Here is a 21401-nt window from a genome sequence, read left to right as displayed (position 1 = left end):
ATGTTTTCGCTTATGCATCTCTGTCAATGACTGAGTGGTACTGACTGATGAGGTGTTGGTCTCACTCTGGCAAATGGAGTTCAGAGGGCATCAGCTGTCTGCCCTATGACGAGAGGATGTATGGAAAGAGGAGGAGAAGGTGATTGAGGAGGAGGTTGGCTCAGTATTAAAGGCTCCTGTTGGTTTTTGTGCGTGTATGCGTTTGGCCATTGCCTGTGTGCGTGTGTGTTAACTGTTGCTCTGTGTCTAGGAGGAGCAGGGGGCCAAAGTGAAGGCCGAGAAGATCCGAGTGGCCCTGGAGAAAATCAAGGAGGCGCAAGTCAAAAAGGTAATGTTCTGACCTAACCCATGTACAAACCGCATACAGCGTTTTTTCTACACTTGTTTTTCCACAGTATGTGCTGTCCGTTCCCATTGTGATACATAGTTCCATAAGGTCCTCTCCATATCTGCTTCAGATTCACTGTGTGAACTAACTTCATTCAAAGACATGCAGTGAAACGCTAAGAAAATAGGTCATTGCCGTGTTTGAGTGCATGTGCCTGTTTGTGTGTGTGGGGCGTGCATGCCTGTGTCTGAGAGGGAGAACGAGAGACAATCAGACATTTTGCACACACACGCTCACAGACTGCTTATTCTCTGGGTTGATATAAACAAGTCTTGTTTTTGTGAACAACTGGAGTCCTTTTGCACTGTGTTCCAGTCAGTGAATTGGTTCTGTGAGCCGCACCAGGCACCAGTTCCAGGCCATCGGGCCATTTCACCAGTGTGGGTGAGCTTGAATGAAGTGCAACTGCTCTGAATGAAACGGCTCCATTGAACAGAGTGATGTGCTCTTATTCTCCCAGTACATTATGGAGAGAGTAGACCCGCCATTTCAGTCCACACTGACTGACTGAGCCAGCTTCTAGATTAAATTGATCCATTTCAGTCCACACTGACTGACTGAGCCAGCTGCTAGATTAAATTGATCCATTTCAGTCCACACTGACTGACTGAGCCAGCTGCTAGATCAAATTGATCCATTTCAGTCCACACTGACTGACTGAGCCAGCTGCTAGATTAAATTGATCCATTTCAGTCCACACTGACTGACTGAGCCAGCTTCTAGATTAAATTGATCCATTTCAGTCCACACTGACTGACTGAGCCAGCTTCTAGATCAAATTGATCCATTTCAGTCCACACTGACTGACTGAGCCAGCTTCTAGATTAAATTGATCCATTTCAGTCCACACTGACTGACTGAGCCAGCTTCTAGATCAAATTGATCCATTTCAGTCCACACTGACTGACTGAGCCAGCTGCTAGATTAAATTGATCCATTTCAGTCCACACTGACTGACTGAGCCAGCTGCTAGATTAAATTGATCCATTTCAGGAGAAAAATACACAAGATATTAGCATGCAAAGATTGTGCCCTCTTCAAGTATGTTGGCGTATAACATCACTGTAGAAAAACGCTGATGGCCGCTCTTTCATCCTTTTCTCCCCTTTATCGTCCTCTCGCTCTCTCTTCACAACATTTTGTGAATGTTGCTTTGAAACTGTGTGTGTTGTTGAATTTGCTCTATATTACCGTGTTGCGATATAAAATGCAGCAAAGATTGACCGTTGCATTGCAACCGATTCCACCTCCACTTTGCTAGAGGCTAGGATTTTAGATTTGTTTTTAGGAGGGCAGGATTTGGACTCCTATGATTTAGAATGGGAGGATTTTTTTTGGGGGGGGGGTTCTATGCATGCGGCCCTAATGGAACCCTATTGACTATATAGTGCACTACTTTTGACCAAAAGTAGTACACTGTATAGGGAATAGGGTGCCGTTTGGGACTTAACCCATGACTGTGGATGTAGGTCAAACTCAATGGATGCCCATGTCTAGGACACAGCCGCTTCCTGGTTACAGTTTGGTTTCGAGATCTATTTGATCGCCTCTACTAACTTAGTGAGTTGATGTTGTAGTCCCTGTGGGAGGGGATTACTGAGCACTTCCATGGGTTCTGGCTGTGTTTTTCTCCCTACCATGTCACACACGCTCACAAGCACGTACACACACAACAACAAATGTTTTATTGTCCCGTACACCGGATAGGTGCAGTCAAATGTGTTGTTTTACAGCGTCAGCCATAGAATTACGGCGCCCCTGGAGCAAATTAGGATTAAGTGCCTTGCTCAAAGGCACATTGTTGGCTCTGGTATTTGAACCAGCAACCTTTTGGTTACTGGCCCACCACTCTAACCGCCTACCCTCACACTGCTGGGGCTAGGGGAGCCCAGTAGTGACACAAGGGGGATTTTGTCGCAGTGGTATTAAGTCACATTCAATGGACATTCAATGGACCAAACCAGCGCTGGAGACAAGGACTGCAGCAGAACAGGGGCCTGAATTTGTTGAACATTGTGTATGTTAGATATGTTTTCTAGATGGCAGCATGGAGACAGGACTAAGTTCAATTGAAGGCCGTTTCAATCTTTGGAGCCATGACCTTTTTAGATCCACTTGGTAAATACACTGTGGGTGCGTCCAAAATGGCACCCTATTCTCTATATACAGTAGTTGCACTACTTCTGAAAGGCGCTGGTCAAAATTAGTGCACTATATAGGGAATAGGGTGCCATTTCAGATGCAGCCTGTATTTAACCAGCATGTTGTGACACCATACTGTGGCATAAGGTGCATATCACAGGTTCAATCACATCCTCAATAGTTGTCCTTGGGGCACTGAAACATCCCTCTGAAATTGATTTCATATCAACAATTATGTTATGAAGTAGCCTGGTCCCAGATCTGTTTATGCTCTTGCTAACCTCATCCCCGGGCTCCAGTATCTGGTGCATAGAGCCTGGTAACACTGTGCAACAAAGTGGGACTTGAAAGGGGTGTGATTTAAAATCGAGGCAGGACAGGAAGCGAGCCTGCTACAGCTGTATTAGATGGGACTTGAAAGGGGTGTGATTTAAAATCGAGGCAGGACAGGGAGCGAGCCTGCTACAGCTGTATTCGATGGGACTTGAAAGGGGTGTGATTTAAAATCCAGGCAGGACAGGGAGCGAGCCTGCTACAGCTGTATTAGATGGGACTTGAAAGGGGTGTGATTTAAAATCGAGGCAGGACAGGGAGCGAGCCTGCTACAGCTGTATTAGATGGGACTTGAAAGGGGTGTGATTTAAAATCGAGGCAGGACAGGGAGCGAGCCTGCTACAGCTGTATTAGATGGAACTTTGATACATGGCAAATCGCCAATTAAAATAAACATATCACATTGACCATATTAATTTGGGGAAGCCCAATTTGATTCCGAGTTGCTGCATATAAAGTTTTTGTGTGAACTATTTCTAAGACATGTACTTTCAGATTTTCCAAACTCACGTCCTTGTTTATATCACTTCTGCTCCGTGCGCTTTGAAGTCCAAAATGTAGGGGGGGGGGGCGGTTTTAAGGGTTATGCTAGATGGTGATGGACGAATAGATCAGCCAATTAAAACCAGCAGTTGTTTAGTCCGCTCCTGCCATAGACTTCCAGTCAAGTCCCGTTTTGAGGCGCTGTAAAAACCTGACAGTTCAACCGAGAGGGAGCCAGCCGGCGGACGAGGTTAAGCTCTTGCTAACTCCATTGCCGTCATTCTCAAGCCAAACGTTCATTATGACAAAGATTTGGCATGATGGCACAAACAGACTGGCACTCAGGCTAGTGAGAGAACTGTTCTATACGAAGAGCCTGACTGTTCTGCACCTCTTCCTCCTCCTCGTCCCTCTTCGTTGTCCTCCTCCAGCTGGTGATCCGGGTGCACATGTCGGATGAGAGCTCCAAGACCATGATGGTGGATGAGAGACAGACTGTCAGACAGGTGCTGGACAGCCTGCTGGACAAGTCCCACTGTGGCTACAGCCCCGACTGGTCACTGGTGGAGAACATCAATGAGCTGCAAATGGGTATGTGTATATACTGGCAACGATGCTGGGAATATACTGGGGGAGAGTGAGATATTGAGGATGATACTGGGGGAGAGTGAGATATTGAGGGTGATACTGGGAATATACTGGGGGAGAGTGAGATATTGAGGATGATACTGGGGGAGAGTGAGATATTGAGGGTGATACTGGGAATATACTGGGGGAGAGTGAGATATTGAGGATGATACTGGGAATATACTGGGGGAGAGTGAGATATTGAGGATTATACTGGGGAGAGTGATATTGAGGATGATACTGGGAATATACTGGGGAGAGTGAGATATTGAGGATGATACTGGGAATATATTGGGGGAGAGTGAGATATTAAGGATTATACTGGGAGAGTGAGATATTGAGGATGATACTGGGAATATACTGGGGGAGAGTGAGATATTGAGGATGATACTGGGAATATACTGGGGGAGAGTGAGATATTAAGGATTATACTGGGAGAGTGAGATATTGAGGATGATACTGGGAATATACTGGGGAGAGTGAGATATTGGGGATGATACTGGGAATATACTGGGGGAGATTGAGGATGATACTGGGAATATACTGGGGGAGAGTGAGATTGAGGATGATACTAGGAATATACTGGGGGAGAGTGAGATATTGAGGAATATACTGGGGGAGAGTGAGATATTGAGGATGATACTGAGAATATACTGGGGGAGAGTGAGATATTGAGGAATATACTGGGGGAGAGTGAGATTGAGGATGATACTGGGAATATACTGGGGGAGAGTGAGATTGAGGATGGTACTAGGAATATACTGGGGGAGAGTGATATATTAAGGATTATTCTGGGAGAGTGAGATATTGAGGATGATACTGGGACTATACTGGGGGAGAGTGAGACATTGAGGATGATACTAGGAATATACTGGGGAGAGTGAGATATTGAGGATGATGCTGGGAATATACTGGGGTAGAGTGAGATATTGAGGGTGATACTGGGGGAGAGTGAGATATTGGGGATGATACTGGGAATATACTGGGGGAGAGTGAGATATTGGGGATGATACTGGGAATATACTGGGGGAGAGTGAGATATTGGGGATGATACTGGGAATATACTGGGGGAGAGTGAGATATGGAGGATGATACTGGGAATATACCGGGGGAGAGTGAGATTGGGGATGATACTGGGAATATACTGGGGGAGAGTGAGATATTGAGGATGATACTGGGGGAGAGTGAGATATTGGGGATGATACTGGGAATATACTGGGGGAGAGTGAGATATTGAGGATGATACTAGGAATATACTGGGGGAGAGTGAGATATTGGGGAGATACAGGGGAGATAATGGGAGATACAGGGTTATACTGGGGGTGGGTGAAATATTGAGAATTATACTGGTGGATATACTGGGAGAAACTTGGGGGGAGATATTTGGAGAGAGTGAGGCGTACTGTGACACTGAGACAATGTGGACACTCGGACAGTGTCAACTTGTAGTGTTGTCTAGGTAGTAGCTAGTATTGTACCCGTTTGTGTTTTCAAGACTGTCTGTGAATGTGCAACTGTTCATCTGTCTGTGATGGAGTGAGTCAGGGACGGGCGCCCAGCCTTTCTAATGTTAGAAGAGGCACTCGTGGTAGGTGCAGGCAGCATGGTTATTTAGGCTGCTAGAGGAAGCACTCGTGGTAGGTACAGGCAGCATGGTTATTTAGGCTGCTAGAGGAAGCACTCGTGGTAGGTACAGGCAGCATGGTTATTTAGGCTGCTAGAGGAAGCACCTGTGGTAGGTACAGGCAGCATGGTTATTTAGGCTGCTAGAGGAAGCACTCGTGGTAGGTACAGGCAGCATGGTTATTTAGGCTGCTAGAGGAAGCACTCGTGGTAGGTGCAGGCAGCATGGTTATTTAGGCTGCTAGAGGAAGCACTCGTGGTAGGTACAGGCAGCATGGTTATTTAGGCTGCTAGAGGAAGCACTCGTGGTAGGTGCAGGCAGCATGGTTATTTAGGCTGCTAGAGGAAGCACTCGTGGTAGGTGCAGGCAGCATGGTTATTTAGGTTGCTAGAGGAAGCACTCGTGGTAGGTACAGGCAGCATGGTTATTTAGGCTGCTAGAGGAAGCACCTGTGGTAGGTGCAGGCAACATGGTTATTTAGGCTGCTAGAGGAAGCACTCGTGGTAGGTGCAGGCAGCATGGTTATTTAGGCTGCTAGAGGAAGCACTCGTGGTAGGTGCAGGCAGCATGGTTATTTAGGCTGCTAGAGGAAGCACTCGTGGTAGGTGCAGGCAGCATGGTTATTTAGGTTGCTAGAGGAAGCACTCGTGGTAGGTACAGGCAGCATGGTTATTTAGGCTGCTAGAGGAAGCACCTGTGGTAGGTGCAGGCAACATGGTTATTTAGGCTGCTAGAGGAAGCACTCGTGGTAGGTGCAGGCAGCATGGTTATTTAGGCTGCTAGAGGAAGCACTCGTGGTAGGTGCAGGCAAGTCTGGATTGAAGCATGTTTCACACACACTCTCTGTCCTCAGAGCGGATCTTCGAGGACCATGAGAACTTGGTGGAGAACCTAGTGAATTGGACCAGAGACAGCCATAACAAAGTGATGTTCATTGAGCGCATTGAGAAATATGCCCTCTTCAAGAACCCCCAGGTAAGACCTTGGAACTAGGAAAACCCTTCCAGTGTGTTGTGTATACACTACTCACACAGCTTTAGTGTAGAGTACACATACACATTTCTTATGCATGCTAAGAGCCCTTGAGAGTGCGTGTGTTTAAGAAGTAGGTCATGGCTCTGGCAATACGTGACTGAATAATGCATTGGACATGAGAAGGCTAGGTGAGAAGGCTAGGTGAGAAGGCTAGGTGAGAAGGCTAGGTGAGAAGGCTAGGTGAGAAGGCTAGGTGAGCCAGCTCACCTGGAGGAGTGTGTAATCTGCTGTTCTCAACTTGTCTATTTCTCCTTTGCTTTCCTCTCCTCCTCTGTTTCTCTTTCTCCTTCTCTCTATTTTCCCCGCTTATTTCCAGAACTACTTGTTGGGGAGGAAGGAGACCTCTGAAATGGCCGATAGAAGTAAAGAGGCCCTACTGGAGGTGAGACAGACAGACAGACAGACAGACAGACAGACAGACAGACAGACAGACAGACAGACAGACAGACAGACAGACAGACAGACAGACAGACAGACAGACAGACGCATACAGACGTTCTGTCCCACACTACCACACACATCTCTCTCTCGCGCTCTTTAGATTACACTAATCACGATGATGTGTTTGTGCAGGAGTGTTTCTGTGGCAGCTCAGTGTCAGTACCAGAAATAGAGGGAATCCTCTGGCTGAAGGATGATGGGAAGAAGTCGTGGAAGAAGCGATACTTCCTGCTGCGCGCATCAGGAATCTACTACGTGCCGAAAGGCAAAGCTAAGGTTAGCCACCCACTGAATACGCCAATCGACTGATTGGATTGTGTGTGTGTCTGATTGTGTGTATTGGGTTCACATGTTAATGAGAAACAGATCCACCCCTTCTCTCTGGTATTTCCTGTTTCTGGATATGATGACACAGGACTCCACAGGGATCGACCGAGCATGTGCCTCTTCTCCTATTGCATCATGGGTCATTGGTTACCCCCGGAGACCAATATTTCTCAACCACAGCCCCATGGTGTGTGTGTGTGTGTGTGTGTGTGTGTGTGTGTGTGTGTGTGTGTGTGTGTGTGTGTGTGTGTGTGTGTGTGTGTGTGTGTGTGTGTGTGTGTGTGTGTGTGTGTGTATGTTTTAGCTTTTAGCCCAGGGTCGTGTTCAGAAGGCATGAAACGGAAGTAAACCTTGGACTTGTTTTTTTGTATTTTTTTTAATCCCATTTTGAGGTTAGGTTAGAACCTTAATTTCTGCCCCACACCGTTTCCGTATTCTTGTCCTCTATGATTATCCCATTGGTTGTCTCCTTTTTTTTAAAAGTATATACAATGCCACCCTGTGGTGTTAATTCTGCAATGAGTGAACCAGTAATCTGCTAAGATTTGTCACGTTGTTGGCCAAACAGTGCATATTTCAACCTCTACTTGAATGAATACCTTATCAAACCAGTTTGACCTCTAGGCATGTCTGTAACCAGTATCACATAATCAATTATATGTCAATATATCTCCACTCACTCTCCTCTCTCTCCAATATACACTTCTCTAGTCTAAAGCCTCAGACAATTTATTTAAAATTTCGCAAAAATCGGTCGAGCTTTTATCTTACTGCTGTTGAGTTGCAGTAGAAGGCACAAGGGGTATTTATAAATGTGGTAGTGCAGTTTTCCTCCTGTCATTCGCAGACCTACAGAGCTGTTTAACCTGTCAAGAAATGTCCAGTTATTCAACTGTCCCATGTTCGCTAGGTAGGTAAGTTAGGCTAACCAGCTATCTAGATCTTGTAGTTTTCATGGCCAGATTACATGCCCAGGGGTCTCGACCCCGAGGGGTCCGCCATTGATTTTGTTCAGGCACTCCGGTATCATATCAACACACAGGACATGGCAAAATGTGTCAAATTGCAAGAAATTAGCTTTAAAACTATGAAATGTTATCTCTGTCCGATGGCAAAATGTGTAGAATTACAGGAAATTACCTTTAAAACTGCAAAAGAGTGGTGTGAGGTTGGGGTTTGTTACTATGCAGATAAACAACAATATCCATCCGGACCTTTTGTCACCTAGGAAATTGTGTGACTGGACCTTCTCAAATAGTATTTCATTACCCGTGCAATATATGATATAATCAATCATATGTTAATATAAGAATCCTGTGTCTCCCTCCATATAGGCCTCCAGGGACCTGGTATGCTTTCTACAGCTGGACCACGTTAATGTGTACTACGGCCAGGACTACCGCAGCAAGTACAAGGCCCCCACAGACTACTGTCTGGCCCTTAAGGTAAGCTAAACCCCCTCCCCCTTTCACCTAATGGTACACTCCACTTCTGCTCCTTGTGGAGAATTGATTAGGGACATGGGCTAACTCATTTTTAGACAAGGGGTGGAACATTTTTAGAGTAGAGATGTTGCGGTGAGCCTGGACAACCCCATTAAGATGGATCTGTTGTGTGAGTGGTTGTGGTCCCGGGAGGGTCTGGGTAATGATATCCTTTGAGGCCACTTTTTTCTAAAAGCACAGACCCTGAAAAACACCAAAAATAAGTGTTAAGGCACCACTCTCCTATATTATTAATGTTGACCCACCTATCTTTAGCTGTAGTCAAACCAACAGGCACAAAGGCAATTATCAAGGGTGGTTTTGGAATCAATGTCTTTACTGGAACGGAACGATCAGGGCCGGTCCTGGCCGCTCTGCCGCCCAAGGCGAGACAGAAAATTTGCCGCCCTCAGTAAAACTCAAATAGTACTAGTAAGGAAAAAGACTTTGAGAAGACGGCTAAAATACATGTTTTCCAGACGTTGAAGTTAGGTTCAATTTAGGTGCTGAATGGACGTTGAAAATGTGTATTTTCCGGACGTTGAAAATGTGTATTTTCCGGACGTTGAAATCAATTCTGAATGAAAGTTGAAAAGATGGAATTTATAGCTGTCTATGTTTGGGACAAATCAAGGCTGGTCTAGACCGGACAAAATCTGAACATGGACATCTATGATTGGTTTGATTCGCTCCGGACCGAACCAAAAACCTACGTATGTGGAAATCCAGGCCGGTCCAGACTGCACAAAAAAAGACGTCTGGACCGGGCCAAAAAAAACAAATCCAAAAGGCATCAGTGTTGGTCCGTGCTTATTGAGGTATCGCCCACAGTGTCGCCTGAAATTGAATTTTAGGAATGTCCAACTGTGGTGGGCCTACCGTTTGTAAATAAGACGGGTCTAAAAAGACATTGGCGTCGGTCCACGCTTACTGGTGTGCAGCCTACCATGTGGCCCGCAATGGAATTTTAGGAATGCCCGTTCATGTGGAAGGCCCAACGTTTGTGAAAAATAAAAATAAAACGCCCATTGCATTGGCTTTATTAGTCCTGATTCCTGTGAGTAATCAATTTGGCTGTTTTAAACTCTGAATATCAGCTACCCAACTTTATCCGGAGGAGTTATCCAGAGCCTATTTGCAATGTGTTTACACAGCGGGAAATGCAGAATTATTTCCTTTTCCGCTATGATCAGCCCGTAAAAAAGGTACGGATGCAAACTTGAAACCACTGATCATGGTAATTTAGCCCATGGGAACAATCTTCTGGACAGCAGTTGTGAGTAGCCTGATTGGCCATTCCATATTGTCCGTTCCTCCTCCTAGGAACAAAGTGAAACTACATTTGTTGTGTTGTCATGGTAACACGTATGTGCATGCCTCTGTGTGTTCAGCACCCCCAGATCCAGAAGAAGTCCCAGTACATCAAGTATCTGTGCTGTGACGACGTCAGGACCCTCCACCAATGGTTCAACGGCATTCGCATCGCCAAGGTAACCCTTAACCTCCACGTCACTCTTAAACATGAACTAGAACTTTTTCTCTCAAGCCAAAAGGGGACCCCTAAACTAAAATCTTACTTAAACATTTTTTTTTTTAAAGTTTGTTTCCCTTAAGATTGTTTTACAATATTAAAGGATATATGAACCATGCAACCAAAATACAACATTCAATGTGAACAATTAGCAACTGCGCTTCTCTTTAAATAAACAACCGTGACCTCTCTCTTTCCCCCACGGTGGCGGTGGTGTAGTACGGAAAACAGCTGTATGTGAACTACCAGGAGGCCATGAAGCGCACAGAGGCGGCGTACGACTGGTCCTCCCTCTCCACCTCCAGCATCCGCTCTGGCTCCAGCTCCGGCTCAGCCAGTCTGCCCGGTGAGTCAGCCTTCCAGGGCTTACAACTGGTCTGGGATCAGCTGCTCATGTCCACGGTGGTCCACTGAGGCTTAATGGAAATGGCTGGGGGACTGTGATAGACAAGCACAGATCCGGGATCAGCTTGGGGGACCTGGTAGACAAGCACAGATCCGGGATCAGCTTGGTATCCAAATCGAATTGACCTCAATTTGAGATGATGTTGATTCAGTAGAGATTGATATGCTATTTATTAATTGATTGCCCATTTATTTTCAATGACGACTTTTCGATTCAATTTATGAATTGGAGTTCAGATGGAGTTGACCACAACCCCTGTCTAGCAGTAGGTAAATGTATTCTAGTTCTGATCTTGAATCAGTTGTGGCTTTGAGGGTACACGATAAAGCTCTAATCTATCTACAGACATGTGGATTCACCTTTTTTACACATTCACTCCCATTAACCAAATCTGCAAAAGAGGGAGTGCTAATATGGCAGTTTGGTGGCTTCAGAGACTCGTTAGCCAATGCGTAGGTCAGAATCTAGTGTTTATATGCTCCGGGTGAAGTTTCCCCCACGGTACAAATCTAGGATCAGCTTCCTCTTGCCCAATCCTAACCTTAACCATTAGTGGGGAAATGCAACACTGACAAAAGATCAGCATCTAGCGGCTCTCTTCCATGGCTGTGTGTGTGTGCCCCCCAGAGTCCCAGTCGAACCACTCGGGCCAGTCAGACAGTGGAGTGGACACGGCCTCCAGCCACGGGCGCTCCCAGAGCGTGGTCAGCTCCATCTTCTCTGAGGCCTGGAAGAGAGGAACGCAGATGGAGGAGAACACCAGGGTTAGTCCTTCTCCCCTTTGACCTCTCCTCTTCACACCAATATATCCCTCCTTTGTATTTCCTCTCATCTCTCTATATGTCTCTCCATTATCTCTCCTTTCTCCTCTTCTCTTTGTCTCCTTCAGATTTTTACTGTAATGATTGATTTTTGTCTCAATCGCAAGTTTTTTTCCTTTCTGTCTTTGCTAGAATTTTTCTTTCACTCATTGCTGGTGCTACCAAGGTTCTACTTTAGGTTAACACTTTATTTTGATAGTCTATCTGTAGACGCTCTACAGACTATCAGTAACAATTAAACCAGGGCCGGCGCCAGAACAAATCAGTTGGACACCTTTTGTTTTCCGATATGGAGAGAAGTTTTTTTTGTTGCAGGACCTCCTTCCGTGGAAAAACTAGAACCGCCATTCAAGCTAATGAGCAGTCATTCGGACTGCAACATTCTAACAGTTTAATTAATACATTTCATATATGCTATCGCAAAAATAATCATTTTGTTGTCTTTACGAAGGTAACATTAGAATACGAAGAAATATATTTCAAATCACACAAACGCTTTTTCATTAGTGTTACTTTTCATTCGTTTATGTTACTGTTTATGTAAAAATGCATTTTATTTGTGGAGTGCCTTTTGTTACAACTATGAAACAGGAAGCATATGTTGGAACTAACAGCTTTTTACATCGGCAAAAAAATATGATATCCCAACCACCCAAGATGCACAGTCAGTAAGATGCACAGTCAGTAAGATGCACAGTCAGTAAGATGCACAGTCAGTAAGATGCACAGTCAGTAAGATGCACAGTCAGTAAGATGCACAGTCAAATGATGAAACACTCGTTGCCTTAACATTTATTATAAGCTCCAAGTGTGCTTGATAAATAGTGAAAATCACCACAAAAGCATAAATGGCATTCCAATGAATATGTGACCGCAGTCAAAAATGGTCAATTACTGTCAGCTCGTGCTTACATGGTGTGTCTTCAGGCAGTGGGATAAGTTGGAGCATGTCCCATAAACAACGAAAGCTAGTGAGTGCGTTGCTGATGTTGTTTTTTTGCTTGTAGGGCCTGCTCTGTCTGACATTTTGTGCTGATAATCAGACAGTTGCATTGTCTCCGGCTTTTTCTATCCAAACGGGTAGTGTGAAATTAGTTTTGGTGTATGTTCAGTTTCGAGGCAATTATCGTGGTAATTATCAACTGGGCACGGCACCTTTCAATTATCGGGAGAAGGAGGGAAGCAGGCCCTACTGTCGGGAGTAGTGGGGGGCAACGTGGAAAAACCATAAAGAAAATGACATGCCCTCCTAACAGTGGTTATAACACCAGTTCTGTTTCTGATATTAAGATTCTAACAATGGCAGTGTGTTTTATAGACGTATTTAAGTAAAGTCTAGGGCGGCATGACTTAAAACGTCAGAGTAATTTTTAAAAAAATGACCTTTTTAAATGTGGCATGAACACAACCAGTCGTGATGTTTTCAACCGATTTTGTCAAACGAATCATTTCAAAAAGTAGGTTACCTTTTTCAAGTTCGGCAAAAATAATTCCAGCATCCAAACAGTGCACTGTGCACCCGCCAACTTTCCTTCAATGTGCAAGTGGCTGAAACAACTATCTCACCAGAGAAAGCATCAGAGCGAAGCTTTCAGCCCCGGCTTGGCCCCTGTCTTACAACGTCAACAAAACGAAGGAGCTGGTCGTGGACTTCAGGAGACAGTAGAGGGAGCACGCCCCCATCCACATCGACGGGGCCGCAGTAAAGAAGGTGAAGAGCTTCAAGTTCCTCGGCGTACACGTCACTGACAATCTGAAATGGTCCACCCACACAGACATTGTGGTGTAGACGACGCAACAGCACCACTTCAACCTCAGGAGGCTGAAGAAATTCGGTTTGGCCCCTAAGACCCTCACAAATGCACCATTGAGAGCATCCTGTCGGGCTGTATCACCGCCTGGCACCTACAGCACCTGATGTCACAGGAAAGCCAAAAGGAAAGCCAAAAGGATCATCAAGTATATCAACCCACCCGAGCCATGGCCTGTTCGGCCCGCTATCATCCAGAAGGTGAGGTCAGTACAGGTGCATCAAAGCTGGGACCGAGAGACAAAAACAGCTTCTATCTCAAGGCCATCAGACTGTTATACAGCCATCTCTAGCCGGCTACCACCTGGTTATTCAACCCTGCACCTTCGAGGCTGCTGCCCTATGCACATAGACATGGAATCACTAGTCACTTTTAATGGAAAACTGGTCACATTAATAATGTTTACATACTGTATTCTAGTCAATGCCATCCTATTCAACTATTGCTGTATATATACAATATTCTATCCTATGTACTCTACAAATATACTAAATATTCTATCCACATACTGTCCATAATGTCTACATCCCATCACATATATATTTATACTCCAGACTCCGACATTGCTCGTCCTAATATTTCTTAATTCCATTCTTTTACTTTTAGATTTGTGTGTATTGTTAGATATTACTGCACTGTTGGAGCTAAGAACACAAGCATTTTGCTACACCCACAATAACATCTGGCTAAATATGTGTATGCGACCAATACGATTTGATATATTTTGCCCATGTGATGCTGTCTGGCCAAAAAGAGTATGACATGCCATACTATTTTTGTCCAGACAGCATCACATACATGGGCTACACATACTCAGACAGTGGGGTGCTGTTTCGCTCGCTCTGATGATTTATCTGAGATTGAATCTTTCTGTCTCCGCTCATCTCGGTCAAATAAATTATCAATATTTAAATACTTTATTTGGACGGGCAAGGAGTTACGGTAGGGCGGTCCAGGCCACCTAATGCCCACTCATAACACTGGGGCTGATTTCACTATCTACTAACTTTTATCCTAAACTTAACCCTAGCCTTAACCTTAAACCTTATGCTAACCCTTACCCGAATCCTTATTCTAACCGTACCCTTATTGTTAGCAATTTATGTTATTCTTCAATAACACAAACTCCAAAGCAAATCAGGGGGAGAAAAATAAGTATTCAAAGAGGACAAATCATAATGTTATGCTGGGAGGTAGATGTTCAGTCTCCCCTGTCCTCAGCTTTTCTCCACAGAACAAAGGAAGAGGGTGCCATTTGTAACCCCCCACCCTAGCCTGGGGTTGACCAATCAGAAGTCCTTGCAGTACAACTGGGCCAATGGCCAAATAACAAGTATCCTGCTCCAGACTCAATGTATAGCACGAAGCACACGTAGCTCTGAGTTCAGGAGTGACATTCCACAGATTCTAAACAGCTGTTGAACTGAAACCCAACTCCTATTTACATTGACAATTCCCCTATTGATCGTTAATTCTAGTACTCTTATCCTCTCATCCTCTGCGTTGTGTATTTATCTTCAGAATATTCTTATACTCAAGCCGTCGCTTATCAACAGATTGTCTATGGTGATCCTGTACTCATTGTGTGTACTTCTCTGTCCCCGCACAGATGAGGGAGTCCACCCGAGGCGCCACCCTCCCCCACGCTGCCCACACGCACCGCCAGACCCCACAACTGGAGCCCCCTGCGTTGGCTGCGCCACCACAGCCACAACAGCAGCCGCCTCCCCAGACTCGCAGCAGCTACACCCACGCTCTACCCCCCAAGCCACAGGGGGGTACCTCCCCCCCACTTCAACAGCAACTGCCCCCCCAGATCCGCAGCAGTTACACCCAGGTCTTGCCTTCCTTGCACCCCCAGCCCTCCCCTCCACCGCCCCAACAGCCCTCCCCTCCACCGCCCCAACAGCCCTCCCCTCCACCGCCCCAACAGCTGCCCCCCCAGATCCGCAGCAGTTACACCCAGGTCTTGCCTTCACTGCCCCAACAGCCCTCCCCTCCACCGCCCCAACAGCCATCCCCTCCACCACACCAACAGCTGCCCCCCCAGATCTGCAGCAGTTACACCCAGGTCTTGCCTTCCTTGCACCCCCAGCCCTCCCCTCCACCACCCCAACAGCTGCCCCCCCAGATCCGCAGCAGTTACACCCATGTCTTGCCTTCCCTGCCCTTCCCTCCACCGCCCCAACTGCCCTTCCCTCCACCGCCCCAACTGCCCTTCCCTCCACCGCCCCAACAGCCCTTCCCTCCACCGCCGCCCCAACAGCCCTTCCCTCCACCGCCGCCCCAACAGCCCTTCCCTCCACCGCCGCCCCAACAGCCCTTCCCTCCACCGCCGCCCCAACAGCCCTTCCCTCCACCGCCGCCCCAACAGCCCTTCCCTCCACCGCCGCCCCAACAGCCCTTCCCTCCACCGCCGCCCCAACAGCCCTTCCCTCCACCGCCGCCCCAACAGCCCTCCCCTCCACCGCCGCCCCAACAGCCCTTCCCTCCACCGCCGCCCCAACAGCCCTTCCCTCCACCGCCGCCCCAACAGCCCTCCCCTCCACCGCCGCCCCAACAGCTGCCTCCCCAGATCCGCAGTAGTTACACCCGGGTCTTGCCCTCCCTTTCACCACCCCCCCAGCCCACCCCTACACCACTCTCCCTGCCCCCCCAGCTTTCTCCACCACCCCAACAGCTACCCCCCCAGATCCGCAGCAGTTACACCCAGGTCTTGCCCTCCCTGCCGCCCCAGCCCTCTCCTCCACCACCCTCCCAGCTCTCTTCACCACCCCCCCAGCTCTCTCCTCCACCACCCCAACAGCTGTCCCCACAGCCCTACAGCAGCTACAACCAAGCTGTGCCCCCTCCACCCCCGCCACCCCCTCCCCCACCGCCCCTGCCTGCCAGCAGCACCCCTCACCACTCGGGCCCCACAGTTTTCGCCAAGTACAGCACCATCACCCGGCTGCAGAACCAGAACGCCGCCAATCACCACAGGGCGCAAAACAACCACCAGAGCCCACCCAGGGCGTCAGCTCAAGCCCCGCCTCCTCCCCATCAGACGGCTGTCAAACCGCTGGTCAACAACATCAACGTCCCGCCTCCCCCGCCGCCCCCTCCCCCTCCCTCCATGCCTGCTCTGGGGTCGGCCATGGCCGCACTCCGGCTCGGGCCCCCCAGCCCGGCCACCCTGCCCCAGTTCATCCCACCACCGCCGGAGAGCAACGACATCCCCCCTCCCCCTCCACCGCCCCCAGACCCCATGCCAGGTCTGTGCCCATTGCCCTACGGTGCCAACGCCCTCCAGCAGGCACTGGCCCAGAAGTTCCCCAGCGGTCCCCCCCAGGGCCTCTCTCCCCCCGCTGCCAGACTGGTAGAGTCGTCCCCGGCACCGCCTCCTCCCCCGCCACCACCTCCTCCCCCGCCACCTCCCCCTCCTACCCCACCGCCTCCCCAGAAGCTCTCGGTGCCTCCCCCACCACCTCCTCCCCCACCACCTCCTCCCCCAACTCCTCAGCAGCAGTACTCGCCCGCAGCTGCTCCTCCCCCTGCCCTACCCAAAACCTTCTCCCCGGGCTTTCTGCTCCACCACGGTGCCCGGAAGCCTCTCTACCCTGTTTCCCCTCTCCCCCCCACCCCACCTGCTGCCCATACTCCTCCCCCACCCCCGCCCCCTCCTCCTCTGGTGTCAATGAAGAAGCAGCACAGCCTCCAGATGGTGCACACCCCCAACCAGCCCCCTCCCACATTACCCAAGCAGCACAGCCTCTCCAAGCCGCCACCCATGTCATTCACGGCTCCGCCCACCACTACCTCCCTGGTCAAACAGATGGCAAGCCAGTTCCCAGGGTCCACACTGTCAACCAATCAACTTGAGAGCCCCAAAGCCCCCCTTTCCCCTCCTGCGGTGAAGGCCAAACCAAGATGGCAGCCAGGCTGTGGACAGGCCCAGCAACAGGCCTCTGAGTTCCCTCCACCCGCTTCTGAGAGCAGCCTGCCTTTCTCTCCTCCTCCCCCTCCTCCTCCTCCGCCTCCACCTGCTCCAGTCACCGGCCTTGCCCCTCTTGCTCCACCTCCCCCTCCCATCACTGGCCCCACCCCTCCGCCTCCCCCTCTCCCCCCCGGCAACCTATGCTCGCCCCTGAAGAGATCTCCATCGGGCTCTTCTGGCTGGGGGGGCAGGAAGCCCCCGCCCGCCACCCCCCAGAAGGCCTCCAGCATCAAGTCTAACTCCTCGGCTGAATACCAGGAGTCCCGCAGGAACCTTCTCAGCAAGTTCGCCCCCCAGTCCTCCTCTTCCTCTTCCCCCTCCACCTTCCCATCCTTCCCTGCCGTGTCCTTGGGTAGTTCTCCCTCTAAGGACCCCTCCTCCTCCCCGGCCGGCCCCCCGGCGCTCCCCAAGCCAGGCAAGTTGAACCTGTCCAACCTGCCCCTGGCCCTGCAGGCCAAAGTGGGTCAAGTGGGCCAGCAGCGCCAGTCTACCGCCGACTTCCCCTCCCCTCCAGCGGAGTGCGCCGTGGCCTACTTCCCCACTCCCCCGCCGGCTTTTGATCTCTTCCCCCCTCCTCCACTGCCCAGTGACGGCCACGTCGGGGCACCTAAGGTAGCAGTGGTCAACCCCCAGCCAAAAGTACCGCCTGCCCCTCCCGGTCCCCCTCCCCCCGCCACCATCAACTCCTCCTGGGGCAAGGGCTCCCTGAAGAAGGCCCCTCCGCCCACGCTGCAGCGGAACCAGCTGTCTCCCCCAGCCCTGTCCCCGCCTCCCAAGCTGCCCCTGCCTACCTCGCCCCCCAAGGGGAACAGCAACAACGGCGCCCCCCAGCCGGGCAACTTCATGGACGACCTGAACCGGACTCTGAAGCGCAAGTCGGTGAGCCGGCAGGGCTCGCTCTCCTCGTCCCGCCTGTCCGGCCCCAAGCTGGAGCCCGCCTCGGGCACCATGGACGACATGGAGTTGGCACTGCCCCCTCCACCGCCCGAGGTGCTGTCGGGGGGGAACGTCTCAGGCTATGCAACGCTACGGCGGGGGCCCCCACCGGCCCCGCCCAAGAGGGGGGGCAACACCAAACTGACACACTGACCAGGGGAGTGGTAGAAAAGGAGACTGTTGGATGATGCCTACTTTACCTCTCTTGGAGAGGAGCTTCTATCTATCATGTCTATCACACAGGACCGTCAGTGGACATTTGACAAACTGAACTCCTTTTGTTCCATGATTATGATGGTGAATACTTAACCATGTAAATAAGGAAACGCCAAACCATGTATCAGCTTCTACTTCGCCGTATGTTTGTGCCACGTAGTCAGAAAACCATAATAACGACGTTGGGATTCATTCTGCATTGGTACTGCATGGACATGCTGTAAAACATGAAGCTCTCTGTGTGTGTGTGTGTGTGTGTGTGTGTGTGTGTGTGTGTGTGTGTGTGTGTGTGTGTGTGTGTGTGTGTGTGTGTGTGTGTGTGTGTGTGTGTGTGTACCCATGCATCCATGTGTGTGAGAGCGAGAGATAAATGGGGGACTGCCCATAAAGGAAGGCCTCTGTAATAGGGATTGTTATTTTGCCTCTGTTTTATATGAAGTTATTTAATACATGAAAGGATTTTCTTTATAGTTACGTTTTAAAAAGCTGCAAGTATGTTGGAGAGATGCGGATAAGATCGAAAAACTTTAATCAATGAGATAAGAATTCTCAGAGTTTTGACATTTCCTAAGTATTCCCTGAATGTTTTACAAGTGTCTCGCTCGGTGACACGCAAATCGGAAGGATGCCTTTTTTCACAGACGATTGCACTCTCTCGAAAGAATCTCCAAATGGAAAAAAAGGAGATTCCCTCCTCCCAAAGGCACGAAACCATGACTGTGCAACTGGAAACATTTGTGACTGGGAATATTTTTTGTTGTTGTTAATTTTTTATTTAATGCATACAATATTTTTGCTTAACTGAAGACTGGAATGGCATGTCGTGTGTATGTCTTTCCAATGCCCTGTGGGTTGTGTGCTGTGTTTGTTTGACCTTTGACCTGACCGGCATCTGAGTCGGGTTCATTAGGCACCAAGCAGAAGAAACGGACTGTGAAACAGGGAGGGACTCACTGGATTTGTCCAATAAGAAACACACATTTTCGATTTTCATTGGGACATGCTTTAAAATGTTTGGTGCCTAATGAACATCTGCTTCTGTTTATCTGTACAGTAACAGCTTCTGCTCCCCTCCCATCGGCCCCTGCCGCCCTTAGATTGTCACATGACATGGCCTAAAAATCATAGAAATAGAATGTACAGAGTGGGGGCAGCTATGCTCCAGGTGCCGTTTACCATACACTCTGTTATTCTCAGCATGGTGGCTAAAATTGAAGCGACACGTTGTTGCTTTAAGGTACTGATCATTGAATTATGTTGTCAGTAGCATTAGACTAGACCTAACTGGATAAATTAATTCACAAATTCCCGTCTGGCTAGCATTAAAATTGAATGTTGCTTTCTATATCCTGTTTTTATGGCCTAAACATCCCAGTGTGGTGCAGTTTCCTGCTTCTCCTGCCAAAGTGCAGCGCAGAGAGAGAGAGGGGGTGGGTGGGTTCTTGCAGCAATGCCTTCATTTCAAGGGTGCTAGTACTTATTGTCCTAATAAGCCTGGATATCAAGGTGCTGACATCTTAAAAGTTCAATGTAGGGTTTGTCCCAATTCTCCACTCTTCACCCGAAGTGTGACCATCCTGGATTGGATTGATAGAAGCATTAGCTTCGGTTTCCACCATTTTCAGCAATAGATACAGTATAGCGACCATAACCAAATAAAGCTGAATGACCGTACTGAACTCAAGTGGACCATGAATGTTCAGGGACCACTACTAGACGCATAAAACATACTGTCATATTAATCTTGCTTATCTACATTGCTTCTGCTCTGTATTGGTGAAGTTGGCTCTAGACGCTGATCTTGGGTCAGTTGTGCATTTTTGCCGGTTGGGGGCAGGGAAGCTGATCCTAGATCTGTACCTAGGGGAAACTTCACCCCAGAGCCTGTGCATTTTCATGATTGAATATCATCATTTTCAGGTTGTTGGTTTGCAGTATGTCAAACTGAAGTAGGCATTAAATTATTGAAGTGTTGTGTATCTGATTTTGGGGGCCATATGAAACTAAATGAATAAAACGGGGGGAGATGGCAGACTAAATGTCTCTACTTGCCGAAGATCACAATATAAATGTTTGTAATCATACCTCGACCATCTACCACTGTCTTGTTTATCACCAACTCTATGGTTCATTTATTGGTTAACTTAAAGGGGAAATCTGGGACTCAAACACACTTTTTTGCTAAATAGCTAAGGAATGGGGTTGGCGCAGTCTAACCACAAACAATTTAACCAGGAATGGGATTCAATCCGCTTGCACCATCTAAAGGTAATTTTAAAATTGAGCCGACATCGTTTATCGTGAATGCAATGGAGTAAAACAAGTTTATGTATTTTGTTTTGATTGTGGTAAATGTAATTAAGTTCAAGAATCAATTTGGTATCATTAATTTCAATGTAAAATTGGATGTACCAATCCCAGATTGCTCCTTTTAACCTTTATCTCTACTGTTGTGAAAGAATGAAACTTAAAGATTGAGGCTAGAGCTTCTAATGCATCCTTCCTTGAAGTAATCACTGATCTGACATACGCTACGTGACCAAAAGTATGTGGACGCCTTCTCGTCAAACATCTCATTCCAAAATCATGGGCAATAATATGGAGTTGGTCCCCCCCTTTGCTGCTATAACAGCCTCCACTCTTCTGGGAAGGCTTTCCACTAGATGTTGGGGACTGGCTTCCATTCAGCCACGAGCATTTAGTGAGGTTGGGCACTGTTGGGTGATCAGGCCTGGCTTGCAGTCAGCGTTCCAATTCATCCCAAAGGTGTTTGATGGGGTTGAGGTCAGGGCTCTGTGCAGGCCAGTCAAGTTCTTCTGC

At 48.3% G+C, this 21401-nt stretch overlaps 1 protein-coding gene across 5 annotated transcripts in view; it reads left to right on the top strand.

The window, feature by feature from the left end:
- LOC115179787 (ras-associated and pleckstrin homology domains-containing protein 1-like) overlaps positions 1-18632 on the top strand; it is a 74600-nt gene extending 55968 nt beyond the window's left edge. For all 5 annotated transcript variants that reach the window (XM_029741549.1, XM_029741550.1, XM_029741551.1 and 2 more), the window contains 10 exons: positions 251-328; positions 3778-3937; positions 6451-6572; positions 6949-7014; positions 7206-7349; positions 8735-8845; positions 10276-10374; positions 10635-10761; positions 11449-11585; positions 15063-18632. In XM_029741549.1, coding sequence (XP_029597409.1) covers positions 251-328; positions 3778-3937; positions 6451-6572; positions 6949-7014; positions 7206-7349; positions 8735-8845; positions 10276-10374; positions 10635-10761; positions 11449-11585; positions 15063-18518 — 4500 coding nt within the window. In that variant the 3' untranslated portion in view covers positions 18519-18632. The remainder of the gene's footprint in view (positions 1-250; positions 329-3777; positions 3938-6450; positions 6573-6948; positions 7015-7205; positions 7350-8734; positions 8846-10275; positions 10375-10634; positions 10762-11448; positions 11586-15062) is intronic.
- Positions 18633-21401: the final 2769 nt, after the last annotated feature.

This window comes from Salmo trutta, chromosome 39, assembly GCF_901001165.1.
Source record: "Salmo trutta chromosome 39, fSalTru1.1, whole genome shotgun sequence".
NCBI lineage: Eukaryota > Metazoa > Chordata > Actinopteri > Salmoniformes > Salmonidae > Salmo > Salmo trutta.
This window is presented reverse-complemented; position numbering and strand designations above follow the sequence as displayed.